This window comes from Atractosteus spatula, chromosome 28 (genome assembly GCF_055471065.1).
Source record: "Atractosteus spatula isolate fAtrSpa1 chromosome 28, fAtrSpa1.hap1, whole genome shotgun sequence".
NCBI classification, from domain to species: Eukaryota; Metazoa; Chordata; class Actinopteri; order Semionotiformes; family Lepisosteidae; genus Atractosteus; species Atractosteus spatula.
Genome location: NC_142733.1, coordinates 7,618,750 through 7,638,246, shown reverse-complemented (window position 1 = coordinate 7,638,246; position 19,497 = coordinate 7,618,750). Strand labels below are relative to the sequence as shown.

The 19,497-nt window shown below is 44.5% G+C and overlaps 1 protein-coding gene across 1 annotated transcript in view; it reads right to left on the bottom strand.

Moving 5' to 3' along the window:
- Positions 1–7,200: 7,200 nt before the first annotated feature.
- The window catches only part of arid3a (AT-rich interaction domain 3A), a 49,900-nt gene continuing 37,603 nt past the window's right edge, over positions 7,201–19,497 (bottom strand). Inside the window, exons 4-9 of the mRNA XM_088907329.1 lie at positions 11,712–11,784; positions 10,023–10,206; positions 9,603–9,850; positions 9,130–9,426; positions 8,020–8,109; positions 7,201–7,427 (exon numbers count right to left, since the gene is read on the bottom strand). Coding sequence (XP_088763455.1) covers positions 7,285–7,427; positions 8,020–8,109; positions 9,130–9,426; positions 9,603–9,850; positions 10,023–10,206; positions 11,712–11,784 — 1,035 coding nt within the window. The 3' untranslated portion in view covers positions 7,201–7,284. The remainder of the gene's footprint in view (positions 7,428–8,019; positions 8,110–9,129; positions 9,427–9,602; positions 9,851–10,022; positions 10,207–11,711; positions 11,785–19,497) is intronic.

The following is a 19,497-nucleotide window of genomic DNA, read 5'->3' as shown; positions in this document are numbered from 1 at the left end:
AACGGTACAAAAAAAGAAAGATAAAAAGAAAACATATCTTAAAACCACAAAAAAGGGTAGAATACATCATTTTATTTATGGGCGATTTAAACAGGAATTGTCACAGCATAAGGCATCTCAACTATAGAGGCTGATACATCGTTATCAATAAAACCAACATTAAAATTTCGGTTGTCCCTGCAATTTACAATCTACCTGAACTAGTTAGAAGTTTGCACAAACTTTCGTTAGTCTTTAGGTAAGGCTAAATAGAGAGGTCATTTTTCCCCCCAGACTCAAACTCTCTGAAAAACCTATCCATCCCCAAAATAAAAAGCATGCTTACTTCTTCTATAAAAAAGGTATCCATGCCCCATATAAAGTAAATGACCTGCAGCAATTATTCAATTTTTCCCCCAATTATACTCAAACACATTGCGATTGCCAGTCAGCAAGAACCTTTCAAATATGAACCTTTCAAAAGGGCTAACAGCCTGCACCAACATCAAAATCTAATCTTTGAAGTTAGTTTTTTTTACCATGGGAGACAGTCTTAGTCACAACTCCTCTTACCTGACAAAAGACTTAATCACGCCATTGAGCAAATTCTTTTTGCCAAACAACACAAACTTGTACTTTATTTAATTACCTGAAACAAAAACTAAGAGGTCTTCAGACTTCCCTGTGTGCTCTCTGAAGGGAGGGGTTTAGCATGATCGCCTCTAGATGCAGAAATGTTCAAGCCGTTTAAAAAAAACATTTCTGCAATTTCATTTTAAGGCAACCACATTCAAATGCTTTATTGTTCACACCTATTTTGCTAGTATGGACTAAGTTGAGCATTTTTGCTTGCATGGTTAGTAAGGGCAATTTCATCGCAGAGAATTCATAAATAACAATTTAGCTTGTACCTCAATAGTCCACTGTAAATTCATTTGCATAAACTATTTTAAAAAAACTGCACCACTGACCTTTCAAGTAGCAATCACCCACTATAACAGTTTGACTTTAACAGGTCCTCCTATTGTAAACCTGTTTAACAGCCTTCATGTTCCCCAGCTGTGTGGAAACTGGAGTGTGATGGGGCTGAAGGGGTCGTTACTGACCACAATGCAAGTTACAGTGTGGCATCCCCCTGCCATTTCGTGTATCTGCAGTCGCACAATATCAGGAAGCCAAAACACTGTAGGACTGTCCCTCAAACACTCAAGCTCTACTGGTCAGATAAGGTCAATTCAACTGGCCTCTGGAAAGAGTCCAGTGGACTTGGAGATCTGTCATGGTTAGTCTTGTGCCATCATTTTTAACCACTGCGACTTAGTGTACGGTCTTGCATAAGAAATATCCAGCTTTTAGAGATAATGAAGAGTCAAGACAGGAAAATGGAATTGCAGGTTCCTTACTGAGGAGAACAACTGGAAGCAGTGCAGCCTGGGAGATGTGTCCACTGAGAAGACGGCACCCAACAAAGACAAGACAAGGCCTTTATATATTCGAAAGCCTTACAATTTCCTTTAATACAGCTCTCTGCTGCTGCTTTTTAAAGATAATATTCACAAGCCAATTGGCACTACTGTTGTGGATACAATGCTGAACCCGGGGAACTGGACAAAGGGATCTTTTCTCCAAACACACAGGCCGAAAATGGAAAGCGTCGCAGGAAACAGGGCTGACGCACTTCAAAAACCCCAGAGCTGACTAGCTGAATAGGAGTCACTCTAATGAAGGTCGAATGAGTGGGAGGCTATCAGTGCTAACCAGCAGCAAACTGAGTTGAAGCTCACTGCAGAATTCAGGTCACAGAAAACAACTTTCTAGACATGTCCGATATAGCAGCTGTTGAGAAGAATAAGCAAAAGGGGAGAGTTGGTACGTACAGAGCTAGAAAACTCAGATCTTATGACTTTGCTTTATATTCTGAGGTCTGAAAGTGGAGAAGGAAAAATAAGAAAACGGTCATTATCAACGAGGTATTCGGTATTGTATCGTCTCTTGATTAAACAGAAAAAAAAACTTCCCTGAGAGCCATAATAAAGCAAAGAACATCTTATTCCCACATCCCCACCCTGGTTACCTCATAGAAACAGCGAGCCATAATTGATAGGAAGAACTGCAACCTCCCAGGAGACCCAAGGGTGAGGAGGTCAACTGGAGAAGCAGTATTGAACGGAGAAAGGAGATCGATTGGCCAGTTAGACTTTACCCTCAGCCAGGCACATCACAACATAGGTCTCGGTCTCATCTCCAGCATGCCTGCCTCCCAGGCATATCATTACGCTCATAATTGCAGGGGATGTTTTTAGCGTACTCCGAGCAAGTGACTTGTCATTAATAGGCCAAAGGGGCCAAGAGGTCAGAGGCTGCAAATTGTCCCTAAAGAGCTGCAATGTGTCAGCGCTTGGCTTTTTTTTAGCTTGCCTTCGCATTTCTGGGGCTGTAATTTCCTATAGTTTTTCACCGATGAGAGAATGCTACTAATCTGCAATTGTGGAACTGCCTACTTAAAATGAAAGATAGCACCCCCCCCCCCCCCCACCCAAAGTGAAATACTGCCTTCTTTGATGTCTGCTCTACCCCAGATGAAGTTAAATAGATCAAACCCAGCACTGCATGTTTATTGCTTCCAATTTGCAACAAATGCATGTGACAGCTTTCAATAGCACTCTGGAAGAGACATTCTATTTAGTATTACATTTAATGGAAAATGATGCTTGACCATTTTCTAGATGGGTTGTGAAGGGTATTGCCACTCATTTTAAATGTCTGTCTTCCAAAGGGAAACATATTCTCAAGTTCAAGTTAGTTTGCACATGAGTTTTAAACCAAAATCTCAAAACTGCGGGCAGAATAGGAAAATAAATATTTCAGCTTATATCACACTTACACAGCTATCTAAAACCCATAGTCTCACAAAACCACCCTCTTAAACATACTACCCCCCCCCCAACACTACTTAAACTGATACCTACACATATACAAAGACATGACAGCATATATTGCAAAATACATACACAATCGTCCCAATACACACACAAATACAGCAAATTCAAATTTGTTGAAAACACACAAATCAACCCATAACAGATATTGCATTTCTGCAGTTTTAAAATGACATAACTTAAAACAAGAGCAAAGTATATATTTAACTCCACATCATGTTAAAAATTTAAATAGTAATTGGTACAAGCTAACAAAAGGAAACGCCTGATGGCATACCAAGATGTGCCAATTGACCAGTACAGATTGTCTACAATGACTGATAGAACTGCACTTGCATAGAATGGCTTTCAAGCTTCAAGGATGTCTCAATCTTTGTAAGCCAGCGGGCTAACCAACTGCATTCGCAGATCGCGAGTTCACACATTGCCTTCAAGGTTCACACAGTCCGTTAGCAGACACTGTGCTCAGAAGGCGGCGCCAGGGAGCAGGACAGAGAGAGCTCAGTTCCAAAACTTCGAAATCTTTCCTTCAGAACGGTGCAAAACCTTCTACCCACTAAAACATCTCCTGCCCAGTGGTGGGTTTTGATTACTCCATGTTCTACAAAAGGTTTGCAAGACTAAAAGCCAAGAGGGCGTCATTCCAAAAAGAGGGGTTATGTGGACTCAGGGAGAGGAAAAATTCAAGGAAACCACATCAGTTGGGTTCCAACTGCGGGGCTACACGTCTCATCCTCGAGAAATCAGATGCTCGTCAAGAAATACTGCTCGATCTACAAGCCCAGTCTTTTCAGCCAAAGATCTGGCCTAAAAACCAAACCTCCATCTCATTGCCACTCACAAATTACAAACCCAGGATCTGACGATAGGTGGATATTGCAGAGAAGCAAGCAGCCACTCATGTTACCTCGGATACTGCATTCAGAATTCGGGTCGGGCAGCTGGCTAGTTGAAATTTTGGTTTAATCCGCACCTAGATCCAAAAGACCCGTCTGTCAGAATAAACAATGCACATCTGGATTAAGGAAATCCCACTGGGAAACAGGAGGCATTTTTGGCTTGATTTCATGTAACAGGTTAAAGGAGAAGAACAGGATGATGTAACCAATTCAGAACTTCTGGCTTCCAGCCTAGTGTAACTTGTGCAGAAGGAACAGAAGAATCTCGGGGGGGAGATTCCTCACCAGTCCCTTCGACCAAGACTGATCAGTGCCATAAACCACACCCAATGACAACAGGGCACTCGCCAGCGGATCAAATAAATGCCGTTAAATCTTCAGTTCCAACATTACCCTTAATCCATGCAGACATCAGTGTTGAATACTGCAGTACTCAGCCAGACATTTACGGTTTGATAATTGTGTGGCAGAGGGCTAATGTATGGCTGCTCTGAGGAACAGCCAGCCTACACTCTCACACTGATAGTCCCACAGGCTGAGCTTTGTGCCGTGTTAATCCAGTATTAGGAGTGGAGAGGAAATCCTCAAAAAGTCAAAGCTCATAGGTAAGGTATAGGAATGTGTCATCTTTCTATACCGAGAGGCATTAAAAACTCAAAACGACATCGAACCAGTAGCATTGGTTGTGCCTCTCAATATAAGTGCTTAGAACACACACTCGTGGTATATATAGTTATGGAAGAGAACAATGTATAGGATACCATACCAAGCCATATAGAAATACCTTAATGGCCAACATTTTATCTTACCAGTGTATGTAGGACTTTCATGAAGCCAGAGCTCAATGACATGTGAGGGAGAGGCTATCGACAGATGAAAACGGAAATGATGCTCTGCTGTCTGCACTGTAAAATCCAGCTAGATTTCAATCCCCTTGACAATGTGCCTGTATTAAGAAAAGGCTAAGGTACAGTGTACAGTGACAAAAACTGCTCTCCAATACCATGTATTGCAAAACTAGGGCTGCACAAGACGACTCCAAATTCAGGCAATATTTTGCATATGCTATACAAATCAATTAATAGCAGCAAGGTCAGACTTAACATAGCTGATTAAAAACAAATGCACACAAATCTAGACGCAGCCATTGTTCTCTATAGCCCCATTCTGCTCCTGCTAGCTCTTGTAGAGCGCAAAATCAGCTCAGCCATACCTCACTTTAACATTTAACACATTCCTCTAAAGCTACTTATTTAAAAAGCCTAATGAAATATTCTCAAGAGCCAGCATCAGGGACATGAGTTTCAAAGTTTCACCTTTCATCTCCCGTCGATCTGGTATTATGATAGTCATTCATCTACTGTGCTAATATAAATGATCAATAACCTGCTTTCATCTCCTGGGAGGGTCACAACCACTCATTGGATAAGTAAACAGAGAGACGGAAATGCAAACATTTGGTGGAACTTCTAAAGGGAGCTACTGCAGCAGCTGGGCCCTTGTACTTGCCCACTGCTGCATAGCTGAGATTCTGCTTGGTGCGTAGTGTTGTGGGTTAGTAGTGGTGAATTAGAATGAGGTATTTCTGAAGGGCTCACCAGCTACGCTGGTGAACTAAATTGCAATGTACTTCTACAGGATGGATCTCATTTTTACAGCCTGTAAAATACAAGCAGCTACAAGAAGATGGAAAGATCTCCCCCTTGTGGAAATAGCCTTTCAACATTTTCCAAGCCAAAAGAACAAGTAGCCGGCAACACAAAAACAGTAGGAGAACCTGACCTCATGCCTCAAATGAACATGTTGCATTTCGGACTTGAATCTGCTCCCCTGCCCAGAACACAAAAAATACTGCTGGCTTTAGTGGCAATTGGCATCCCTGGCAGCAATCGGTCTTCTCTAGTACTGTCTCTGTGGTGTACCAGGAAATGAGCCTTGAGCTTCCCACTGCTGCCAATGCTAACAGATACTCAACAGCTGAGAGGGCAGAATCTGCATTCTTGAGTCTGACCTGGTTATTGTCGCTCGTGAAAGCAGACTGCTAGATGTCGCAATTAGACAGCACCGAGGTGAGTGGGAGGCTTCCCCCCCCCCCCACCAAAGGACTTATCACATACTTTTTAAATTTCTGTTTTCATCCTGGCTTGCATGCTATGGTACTGCCGAGCTGACATGGGTCACACACACACACACTTTCTTTACACACTGCAACAGGACAGAAGCCATGTGATTTCAATGACTGTCTCGAGGGTCAATGGAGGCAGCATCCACTCCACTCAGCAACCTGTCTGTGCCCATTTAACTCCAGTGGCTTGATGATTGGAGAGTTTGCTGGCCCAACAGAAACCACCCCCCATCCCAGACAGTAGCCTTGTGGAATTCCCTTTACCATTAATGAGTGGGAAAGCCTTGATTTAGAAAGATGATCTTCAAGGATTTAAGGCTCATCCCTCATTTTCAGGGAAGGCCATTACTACAAAAGTTACCAAAAGGCCCCACATTTGCAGTGCTTTCCAATCAGTTTGCTCAGAAACAGGGACCAAGGAAAAGCTGAACACAGCAGAGCGTGGGACAAAGACAAGGCCTTTGGATGCAATTGCTGGGCTACAGTAAGGAAAATAATTGTCACCGCGAATACGATTCAGAACCTGAGATGAAGGGGCCTAAACAAGCACCCCTATCCCCCACCCAAAAAAAATAAAGACTGTCCGAAAAAAAAAATGACGAGGAAACGGAGCAGTTCTCTTTGAGTCTGTACAAGAGTTAGGCCCACAGGCCTAGCTCCTCTACTGACCACCTGTGTTGTAACAATATCATCTGATGAAACGTGAAAGTGTATCACATGAGGGAAAACAAAGGTCTAAACTTTGAGGTCACATTGGTGCTTTTTACTTTGCCCTGAAGAAATAAAATATACTTTAAAGCTTCTTTTAACTTTCTAGAATAAAATAGAAGATATTTACAATTTTCTTTCTTTAAAACCCTATATATTTTTTTCAATGTATATGGTTAATAACAATAATAAGATAAAAAAATTAAATTCACTTTTCCCCTCGAATTTATGAGAAGCTTCATTGTCAGTAAAATTGTGTAAACAGTGCATTTTACCTTCCTTTCATTTTCTTTTTGTTCTCAGGAAATCTGTACATTTCTGGAGAGGAAATAAATTATTCACAGGCTGTGCATTTACATCTATAACATACTGGCTCCTTTTGTTATATTTTCGGCTGTCTTGGCTGCTGAAAAAAAGATTTTAAAAGAAACGACAACAAATCGGAAAGTAAAAATTAAAAAACCCTACAGCGGGCTAGAGAACCTGAGATAGTGTACTTCAAGTGGTCTGTTTTTTTTATTCCCCCACTCTTTTTCATCTTTTTCCATTCTTTTTGGCGTTGGCTACTCTAAGAAATGAGGTTTCTTTCCGGTTTGGCTTTGGTTAGCTTCATGTAAGGGGAGGCCTGTGGTTGCTAAGGCGAAGGGTTGCCGGAGGAGGATGAGGTAGGTGTCTTTGGGACTGGCTGGGCCCCACTGCGCCCGCTTGGGGTTTTGCTGTTACTAGAGCCCAGTGATCCTGATGGGCCTGACCCTGCTGCCTGTGCAAAAAGCACACCTGAAAGAAAACAAACAAACAAGAAACATGAACACGAATGAAGAAGCCCAAGCAGTGAGCTGTGTCAGCGTGTATTGGCCGCAAAGGAACCCTTGAAGGTGAATTCGGCACTAAAAAGGAGAAAGAAAAAACGTTTCGGAAGGCTTCACACCTGAAGAAGACCAAAATGTTTTGCGCTTCGTTTTCGTTTCTTCTTTCTACTTTTCAGAGCGCGGGCAAGACATGTTACATAAACGAACCCAAATCCACGTGCGTTTGTTAATCTTGTCAATGGTGTTAACTACCACTACAGGACAAAACAAGCAACGGTAACATTTATTCTGGCTAAAATGTCTGTAGTTGAACCAACAGCACTCCGTAGTATTTATGTCATTCACTCTTGGAGTGTATCTAACTTGTTGAGGAAAAGGGAGAACTGAGTGCCACATGCACAGCTTAAATCTTGACTACTGTGGCATCAAAAGATTTGGTTCATTTTCACCACTGACAATCTCCAGATGTAATTTAACTTCATGATAGGCTGATCTAGAAACTCCAACGTGCAGGTTTAAAAAGAAAGAGAAGGAGGGTAAATGGATCAAACCCTTCATACCTGTGTAGACAACACCATTGAGCTCCACAGACATGCTGATGCTGTTGAGGCCGTTGGTTGTGAGATTCAGTGCGGAGTCCTGTCTGCCCTCTACAAAGAGTCATGGAAATCACTACATCAGCATGGCAAAATGACCCCACAGACCCCCTGAAACAAACTGGCCTCCCAAGGGAGCCAGGAGTTTATTTGTGTAGTATCTCCTCCACATAATCATACAGCGATATTCGATCCTCTCATTAAAAAAATAACTTCTGAAATCTAAAGAGCAAAACCTAGTTTTGAACTTAACTACCCTATTACAGAATAGAAAGACTTCAATATAATTTCATTTGTGGGGGCTCCAGACCTTAAAAGGTTGTAAACCAAGTGCAATTCTGCCATTTTAAAGAGTTCCAAAAAGTAAGCAAAAAACAATCTGACTTTTATTCACAGTAAGGGAGGATTCCTTTATTTTCTGTTCTTTTGCATTCATATCATCCTGGATTTCACAACACTGTAGACCATTCTTCATTTATAAATATCACTCAAGGCCTTTACATTTGCTTTCACTCTGGTGACCCTGCAGCTCAGCTGATTGTGTTTATTTTAGGACTTTCGCCACACACGACCTCAGTAAACTGAGCCGTGACTCATTCACCCAGCTGTCCACACACACTGGCGAGAGCCTCTCATCTCACTCCCCCCCGCCTGCTCACCAACTATCGCAGACAGCGCTCACAGATCTGCCCTGTGACTGGACAGTTGTGGGTTCGAGGCAAAACAGAGCTGCTGTGCTCTGGAGCAAGGAGCTACAGCCAAATTGCCCCAGGTTCAAGTGAAAGCCACTCTTGACAAAAGTGTTAGCCAAATAAGTCATTAGAACCCATGAAACTCGCAAACCGATGCCAAGGACAAAGGTAGCTAAGGGTGTGCCCTCAGCACCCTGAGGAGGCAGTGGATGGTTCAGGGTTCAAGGTGCAAGACAGGGCCCAGAATCCCCGACTCTGAAGAGGGGCAATTTAAAACAAAATCAATCCTAGCCAGCAGGAGGGAGGAAAGAGGAGCACCTTGAAAGCACCAAACCTCGGGAGAACATGCAAACTCCACACGGACAGGACACCGCGCTCTGACCTTGGTGGTTGATGCGGATGCTCATGGGCACCTGCCCCGTCATGGCCAGCAGGTTCTGCTGCAGCGCCCTGTGCATCAGCCTCTGCTGCTCCTCCGAGGGCACTGCCATCTTCTTCTCCGGCGGCTCGCCCGTCTCCAGCTTGTCGCGCAGCTGCTCCAGTGCCGCCACCTGGGCCGCCATGGCCGCCTGGGCAGCCGCCGCCTGCACCGCGGCCGCCTGCGCCGCCACCACCGAGTGCCCGGCGAGGGCCACGGGCATCCTGCCTGGCACCGCCAGGGGGATGCCCCCTTCCTCTTCTGAGCAGCGCGCAGGAGGAGGAGGAGGACAGAGGAAAGTGCAAATCAGAAATTCTGACTCCAGTAGCAGGTTAAACGATGCACTAGTAACAAAGCAAGAAATCGATCTACAGATAATTGAACCATCACAGAACACTGCCCCCCTCCCTCTCCCCCTCCCGGCTGGGGGGGCTCACCTTTCTTGATCTTTTGGATGGGCGTGAGTGGAGCCCCGTTGGTGGTCATGGCGATGCCCAGGTTGGGCACCGACAGCTTGGGAGAAGACAGCATGGTGGGCGTCCCGTTGGGCGAGTAGGTGAAGAGCGTGCCCCCGAAGCCCTGCCGCCGGCCCTCCCGCCTGTTGCTGTCGATGGCGGCCTGGAGCTCGTTGGGGTTGCTCAGGCCCCTCTTGTCACATTCGTAAGGGTACAGGTACTTCATGTATCTGTCGGGCAACAAGAGCAGAGATCTGGGCTCCCAGCTATTTGCAAAGAGCTGGTTTTGGAGAGCAATGGTCTGTGAAAACTGGCCAATTCAATAAAAAGAAGGAGTGCCGATGCTGGCAGGAGCAGAGCACAAGAGATGGGACTGGAAGGATGAGCCCGTCGGGTACTCACTGTGTCCTGAGAGTGAAGGCAGCGCTGGTTATTGAGGTAGGCAGGTTGAGTCCCTTGGTGATCTCTCTCCACAGCTTCTTGTTGATGACCTCAACAAGCCCCCCCTTCTCCGTCACCAGCTGGTACAACATGTATAGGTCCAGCACCTGCTTGGCCATGATGGGGATCCGATTGACCGGAGTTCCTAGAGGGGCACATGGCTGCTGTCACACTCGGGGAATGCACACACAGCTAGGGCTGGATTTGCAGAAGAGAATTTGAACTTTGTCCATCAGCTATACGGTAGGTCTGCAGCTTCAAGGGACAATTACTCAAGAGCAACATCTTCCTTGTTGACACCCCTATTCCGGGAATCTACAAGATCTAAGGCATCCACTGCAGCAAAAGTAAGGCTGAATCATAATACTGTATCCAATTTGCTGCAATTGTTGTCCCTTGCATTGTTTTAGATATCCTATTGTGTTTTTTTTTACATACTTTTACATAATATTTTCCTAAAAAAAGATCATTTTTAAGATCGTGACATCTGCACTTATCACATCTTTGGATCTCGAAGCTTCAGGTGACAATTCAGTGGAAGTACGGGACATTGACATGCATATGGGGGGGCTTGTGATTTGAGGTTTTCAGGCATTCATATGCTTGAGCTCAACCGCTTGCATAACCAGCAACTAAGGCTGTAATCTGAAAGTCAGGAGACCAGCTTCATGTCGCTTTCAGCTGTGGTCCCTAGAGGGCAGCAGCTACTCTGTTTTGCATTGTGAGATCAGTGTGGGCTAGAATTGCAAAGAGCAGAGCTGTATACAAGAAAAAAAAAGAAGACTTTCACTTGTTGTAAAGCAGAATTAAACTAAACTGCTCCAGTGCATGCTCACACTTCTTGCTGATTTCACAAATTAAAGGCCTCTTTCAGGGTTCTAAAATGTTTTATGTAGATCTATCCCAAGAAAAAAAAATCAAATATTTGAACTAAATAAAAGTAAATGAAAAATGTTCATGTAAACATTAAGATTTGTCCCATGATTGAGAGCTAAAATGAAATGGAAAAGCCAAAGTCCCCAGTATCTGAGTCTTGACTGGGCGACGTGAAAATCAAGTGAATTCCAGGCTGCCTCTCACCTATTCACCTCTTACTGAGAAGCTAGCACCTATTAGTGAGGTAGCCATAGGCTGCTAAAACCAAAGGGTTTACAAGATCAGTTTTGATTTTGCTTGGTGTGGCATCTCTCTACTTGTCAGCATCCACACCAGGCAGAAAGGCCAGCCCTGCCAGGGCTGTAACGATTTCTTCATTAACAATTTATCCTACACAGAGTGACTGGGAGAAAAAAAAAAGTCTCAAGGAGATAAAATGCAGTATGTAGTAATGAGTACTCTCAATAAAGTCCTCAGCTCTTCCCGGTCTTGCTCTTATAAACTGGAAGAGAGTGAACAGACCCTAAAGCCATCATTTTCCTGGACAGTGCAGATATGCCCAGCTGGCTGAAAGATGAGAGCTATGTTCATGTGTCAGATTTGGTATTACCGAGCATTGCTTCCCACATTTCAACAACGCTATCCATTAGGCTGGGGTGTTAACAGCCCCAGGCCTCTCAGAAGGACAGCCTTGACAGAAGATAAGCCTTGGGGCAAGCAACCAGGCCGCAGAGCAAAAACCTTAAGGCGCTCTGTCTTGCAATGAGTACATACCCCTCTTCTGCATGAAGCTGAACAGGTCATCCAGGAACTCTTTCCTCTTTGGGTCTCCATCCAGTTCGTACAGCTGCAGAACATGCAAAGACAAACTGCCTTCAGGTACCACACACAATCACACACAAAGCGCTCTTCACAAGCCAGCAACTCATTTCACCAATTGTCAGCAGCAGGGCTCACTATCGCTTTGTGTATTTAACACAAGAGCTGCCAGGCGTCCACTTTGTGGACGCTGGATGGCATTTTATCTTTAATGAAAACACGTTTATCTCTAGTTCTCAGATGATATGGGAGACTCAAAAGGCTGGCTGTGTGTGCTGCTCACAGCACCAGTGGGATGTAAAATCTTCAGGGACAGCCAAGTATGGTGAGAACTGAGGGATAAAGGTGCAGTACATAATGTATGCGAAGGTTAATCCACACGGAATTTCTGCCCTTTTTGCCAGAGCTCTCCCATGCATTGAAAGTGTTCCGTCATGATTTCATCTGCAACATTCCTTTAGATTAGAAGACCTGTATTATCCCATACTTGGAGAAATTCATTACCCAAATTCTTAGCACACCTCCCTCAGCTCTGCCCCACCGACAGCACGATTTCACTCCGCTTCAGCACCTTCATTTCCACTCCTCACTGTGCTGGACCACAACCCCTTGAAAGGGACACCCTGACCCCGAACACTGGTGTCACTAAAAGACGAAAGCTGAAGCATAGCTTCATTTTAAACCACTCTCACAATGGGGGTAATTAATGGATTGCATACAGCGCTGTCTTGTTAAAACCTCACTTAGCGGCCTGTCCCCTGCTAGGCCACTGCGAGTGCGAGATCCCTGGCTGCATTCAAAACCCGGGGATGATAAACTATCAGTATAAGGAATCTGTTTAGATAAGAGTCTCAGGCAGACCCATTCCCTTCTGTGCTACTAAGACTCCGCAGCCCTTGTTAGTGGTTAGCGACCCCGTAATCAGAGGGAGAAGGGGACGAGGGGGCTGTAGTACAGAGCTGGAGGCAAGCGGAGTCTTAATTACAGGATGCATGCATTTCTTAGGAGTGCCACGCCATAAATCTTTTAAATGGCTCCTTTCAGTCTCCCTCTTGCACAAGTTTCTAATGCAACCAGCCTTCCCTCCCCCCACAGCATCATCTCTTTTGCTCTCTGTACACTGCACCAGCACCCACCCCCCTCCTATCTCTCCCCACACCCCCGCCTCAGACACGGCTTTTTGACTTCTGTACTTAATTACCAGAGGCTGTATTGCCCCAGAAGATGCTGGAAACAGACCGACACCATAAACAATTCAAAAACGCTTCCAGGTACGATCAGAATATTCTAATCGCCCCCCCCCCCCGATGAGCTTGAATCAAGCCAGTTTACTCGAGTATCCTGTTCTGCATTTTCTCTTTGATTAGATTGTTAATTCTTGTGATAACTTTCCAGCAGACTTAACTCCGCACAAAGATCTGTTGGAGGAAGGACAGGTTGGAGATTAAGGTTCCGGGCTTAAACTAAACTTAATTTAAGGTTAGAGTCTGTTTGGTCTGAAGATGCGAGTACACAAATGGTGGACACCTCTGAAATTTTTAAATACGAGAAGCAAGAATAATTAAAACCAAAAAGGTTTTAAGGTCTTATACAAAGTGGCTGTATAAGCTGACCACTAAGTTTTAAATCAAATCCCTTCTCCATACAGTTAGTGTCCCAAGGTATGAAAGTGACTTTCCCACTCCCCTAACTCATCACTATCACCGAAGCCTGTGCAACATGGATACGAGCCCCCACTTTGTATCCTGGGGCCTCAAGGTTGCAGTACAGAAGCAAAATGCTCAAGTCGTACAGATCAAACTTGTACACTACCAGGTTTTCAGGTCACTCACGACATTCAAAAACGAAACACCCTAGCAAAATGACGGGAGTCGAGTTGGGTCCAGCAGGAGTATGATAATGACCACAAACATCCCTCAACAGGAATTATTTGAGACTGCACTAAGATGCCACTCTTCGGCACAACCTCAAATGACAAAGACATTTTTTAAAAACTGTAGGCAGGAGTTTAACTGTCTTTTTTTGTTTTGCTTTAGGTGTCCACAAAGTCAAGAACCTGTGAGTAAAAGTCAGGTCCTGGACAATTAGCAATATTCACCTGATTAATGGCACATAACCCAATGTTTTGACTTGCCCTGCCCAGCAAGATAAGCTGGCATGTAAACAAATTACAGTGCGCAGCTCCGACCCCGACCCCTCCCCCTGCCCTCACCAACGGTCCCGACACATGGTACAGTAGAACCGACCAATGAGGGCTCCGAACCCCTCCCCCTGCTGGCCTCCAAGCCCCCTTCCAGTCTTATTACTGGATGCAGCTGCATCCGCTTAACAGGAACCTGAGACCCCACCCCCCACTTCAACCCCCCAGCACACATCTGTTTATCTGGGCAGGCAGGGCGGGGAGGGGAGGCGCAGGGTTTTAACGAGCACAGTAGTAGAATCGGTCACACACCTCGTGCTCCCAGCAGGGCAACTTCTAGTGGGCTTCAAACAACCCCGAAAAGGCCTCAAATAAAATTGAAGCGCAGTGCCTGTAGGTGTTGGGGGCCGCATACACGTGGTGTTGCTGATCAAATTGCCCAACAACAATATTTGCAAGATACCTCCTAATGGGTTAAAAAGCACAACCGTGCTCTCCAGGATTATCAACACGGGCAGCACAATTACTGGTCAGGAACAGAACCACAGGTACACCAGAGGTCTTTACAGGAAAGCAGTGGTAATAGTAAATGCTGCTTCATATCCACGACAGTACCAATTTGAAAAATTACCATCTGGGCGATGTTTCAGAGTGTCAAGTGTTACAAAAAAACGTTAAGAAGTCATCATTCATACCAGGTGCAATTACTATTTTAAACTCTAATGTGTGAACCCCTTCAGAGTATTCCACTGAGAGCATACGGTATATACATGCAGTTTACACTTGAATATTATGTTTTGCACTTCAATCTTGTTTTTTTATTGTATGATATTATATTGCATCTGTACAATCTACTGAATGTTTTGTGTGCATTGTAGATGCACTTTGTTTACTGCTGTCTAAGTGTGGCAAATGTTTCACTGTACATGGATGATCAAGTTGATTCTGATGCCAATTAGCAGTGCATCTCTAACATCCCTTGCAAGAACTTGCTTTATTTCCTTGAATGGTTCATTAATAACTGAGATGGACTGGCATCCCGTTTAGGGTTGCCGGGATAGCATAGTGGGTAAAAGAACCCTATACTGGACAAAGTGGTAGGATAAAGAATGGCTGGACAGGCCAGCAAATAAACATTAAGAAAAAAACCTCCGGAGCAAAAAATCCCTTAGGCACATTACATGGCATCTGCCACCGTGAATGGAAAACTGATGGAAGCTTGATTCAGGGATAGAAACGGGAAAAGGTGGAATTCAATTTTGATTAGAAATGGTCAGCATAAGAATAAATGCCGTCAAGTTCTTCCAAAAACTCAACTGAGCTGCAGAACAGTCTTGTTGCAGACAGGCATGCACTCTCCTTCTTAATGGGCTTCAAGAGTGGCTGGCTTTCAAAATTGTCCTTCTTGATCTTTTTAAAGGAAGAGAAAGCACATTTCTGACTCATGCTAGCAAAACACATGAAAGTCAATATTTCTTCCTCCTAACTAAACTGCCCCCATTGAAAGATGGTTTCAAAAGTGCTGAAATGATGGCGAGCTTCTTGATATCAATATTGTGGTTCTTAAACTCCACTTCACCAATGAGCAGGGGAAGCAGAAATAGCACTTCCCTGTGAATAATAAACCCCAAATTTGTTCTTCAGATTATCAAATGCTCTATGCTGATGGGCATTTTTTTATGGTAAATACAAAATGCCACGTTGGCTTTTAAGCAGATGGATAAAGGAGATTGCTTTGGAAAACACAAATGGGTGCAATTTCCTAGACAGGCCTTTGTTTGAAATTCAAAGGCACTTTGAAACATGGACACTGCAATCTTGCACCCTAACATTTATACAGAGTTTATCACATGATCAATCCTCTATTACATCACTGCTGGCTTTCTTACACGTAACTATTGCCGAATTACGGGGAAATACTCTGATCCTCTTCCTTTAAAATTGCACATCGCAGACGCAGGATCCTGCATCGACCCTTATCTGCCATCAACACGTACCACGCAGAGAACAATTACACTCCGCAGACCGAATCGGAGCCACAGGCACGTCACAAATGAAACGGGAGCTTCTTTCGCCCTAAAGCTCTGCTCAGCCTGCTCGTATGTGTGCCTACGCAGTTTCAGGGAAACGGCATCACCAGGATTTCAGAAAAACGCAGTGGGCGTTCTGGGACATCGATCACTGGACCTTTCACCACCCCTCGCTGGAGAAAACTCTTGGGCTTAGCTTTTCAAAAAGAAAGAATTCAAACTGGCTCCAGGAAGGGAGTGTGTTGATTACAATAATTACCTGTAATTGTACTATACCGTAGCATCTCGTAAGCACTGCTCATTTTCTATAGTGCTGTTCTATACCTGTGTAACAGCGTGCCAATAAAGTTTGTTTGTACCACACTGTACCTGAATAAAGCGTGTCGCATAAAAACAACCGTTCCCTGTACCTTTGCAAACTGTGCGGGCCTCAAGCCCTGAGTGCGTGTTGCCATGGCACCCAGAAACTGCAAAACTTGTCACTCTGTGCGTCAGAAGAAACCAAAGACTTAAAGGAGCAAAGCTAGGCCTTTTCCACCAGTACTTTCTGTGAAGATCTGCAGTAAAGACCACATAATTCTCAATTAGATTACAAGAACTAGAATATTGAGATGAAAATAAGCATGTCCACGAAGGGCAATCATGCGTATCTTAGTTACTATATGAGTGTGCGATGAGTTACGGAGTTACTATACGCATGTTTAACGGTCTGAACTGAGGCTCATCCTCCAACACCTATTGTTTGTGTAAGCAAATATACACTAGCAAACATACCCAACACAAGTACCTCAAGCGTTCTGCCACAAAGAGGGATTTTAAATAGAATTCCCCTACTTTTTCTGAAATGAGAGAAATTATTATTAGTTCAGTAAACAAATGACTATTTCCGTAGCACCTGGAGAAACCACATGCCCAGGGCATGAGATGAGTTTTTCTCCATTTTCGGTCTGAGTAAGCAGGACTTAAAACTTTTGACCTCTGGTCTGTAACCGTCATCTACTTAATATTTGCTTTCCAATAGAGGATGGCGGGGGGGGGGTTTCATATCAAATCTCATCAAGCAAAAAAAAAACAGCTCGTGATATTTACATACTTAATAGATTTGAGTTTCAACTTGTAGCTCCTTATAAAATGTTTCTCGATGATTGAAAAAAACGGCACAACTCCTAACAACAAAAACGGTTTAAATGAATATTTAATTTTCAAATTAAAATCAAAACTGGTTTGAATTTCAAAGTCTATTCCCAAACAAACTGACATTTCCAAAACCTTTTCACATTGCAGTTTAACAATAGGCTTGAAATAACGATTTACACACCCAGAGCTAAAGTCTTATGAAGAAGGGACACGCTGTCCCATCTCGCTGAATTTTACTACAGCTGACCTCCCACCTTCAATCGATATTCCAAGATTAGACCTAGAAAATTCCAGAATAATCAATATAATTGTCAATTAGATGCATCAATATAAGCATTGGGCAAGATTTGCTTTAAAAAATATCCTATGATATGCAAAGTACTATCGGATCAGTTTTATTTCCCCTCCAATGGCAAACACTTGCCAATTCAGAAGCTTCCAGATCACAGAGAAGCATCCATGTTCCTCCAGAAGCATGAAACAGCATGTATCAGTTCTGCCTGGAATACTTGACCTCTCACCCCAGAATTGACTTTAAATGACGCAGGGGTAGGGCTGACAGCAGGGAAAGATGCCCAGTGGGGGCTTAGTAGAGATATCCTAATTACTAAGGGCTCAAATCATACAGACAGCCATGCCACTAGGGACAAAAGCCTAGTAAAAATAATACTGCCCACTGTTCACCTGCAGCCTCTCACAGCATAGAAATGGCAACTGGACACATCTGGCTACAGGGAATCTTTTTATAAGGACATGGTTTACTCAGGTTCCCAACAGCTTTTTTGTGAGTGCTTCTGTTCAGTAACATGCCATCATTGCTGCAATCAGACAGGCCAGCCAAAACGTCTCACTCCAGAACAATGCCTCCTGCAGCCCTTCACACCCTAAACATTCAAAGGCCTTTAATGAGCTTATTCTCAGCTCCCAAATACCCCTAGAACATTAAAAGGAGAACGAAAGCCGAAAACAGACACACAGGAGAGACAAGCTTGCATTTCAAGATAATACTCTGAAGGTGTTGTAATTGGAGATGAATACCTGCTGAAGTTGCGGGAAGTGTTCAGAAAACGAATGCTGTTAGCGAGGATTAATAAGCTGCCCCAAGAAACAAAAGACCTACAGGCTCCCATCAGCAGGCCAGGAATAGACGTCTGTGCGTGCAGATCTGGAAGGCCATTAGAGGAGGAGGAGGAGGAGCCGGGAATCTGACCAAATTAAACAGCTGTGACGGGTATCGGATTTATATCTCCGAGGCCTTTGACACAAGAGAGGGCCGTATAATAGATGGTTGTCACGGAGTCTGGTCGTCGGGGCAGGTGACCGAGTTATTAGGGTTTCAAGCAGGGCTGTGGTTGGAGGCCCGAGCACGACAGCAGCAGGCACGAAGTGTTTGGCCAGAAGTCCACCAGAACTGGAATTCTGCACCAGTAACAGGTGTCTGCCAATACGTCAGCGACTTAGACCACCGAGTAAGAACACGCCTCAAAATATTACACCTGCTAGACATGCGAGAAGGAAAGAATTTGGAAAAATTTGGTCAATGACAAATCCGCATCCAGAATGGGAATTTTCACCTGGTCAAGCCTATATCATCCGACTGAGATAAGGATCTTTACCTGTGCATGTAATGAATTTACTCTATCAAAGGCAACCTGCAAGGGACAGAGCGACAGGCGAGATGGAGTGATTACTTTCAGAATAGGTACACCCTGCTTTGGGAGTTTCAGAAAAGCCTGCTGCTATGATAATCACGACATCCTATCACACCAGCACAAGTCTCTTTAGCAACACGGACGGGTTCACAATGGGGAAAAAAGCAGCCAGTCAGATCTCCGCCAGCTTGCTTGCAGCACTGCAGTGACAAGGAAGAGCTTCAAACGTGTCACAAAGATGCATTGTGCAGATCAGAACCAGACACACGGCCACTGCCCAGTGAAGCTTAGCTAGGAGTGAGCTGTATCAGCTCGGAGCCCTCCTCCTCTCCTTGGACCCTCCCTCTTCTGGGATGGTGGGAACCGTCACGGCACGTGGCCCAGACCCACCAGTCAATAGGTGAATGGCTGAGCGCTTAACCCCCCGTGACCCCTGATTTGTCCTCTGCTTGTCAGGCTGTCCTCCCCTCTCCCCGGTGGCGTTGGACAAAGAGGTGAAATCGAGAGGGAGGGTGCCTGGAACATTCTCACTGCCGCCCCCAAGCCCGACTGTCCAGCCACCCGACAAAAGCACAGCTTGTCACACTATAGCCACCCCAAGACAACAGTAGTGGCCCTTAATTAGAAAGGCGGACCTAACGCACCAAACGCGGCTGCATTGCTGCTGTAGTGATCAGGATGTATCGCATACATCAGAGAATGGATGACTGACTGCAAGATAGTGTTAGGAACCCCTCAACCCAAAAGTACAGAGCCATTTGCCAGTAATATGGCTTACTGAT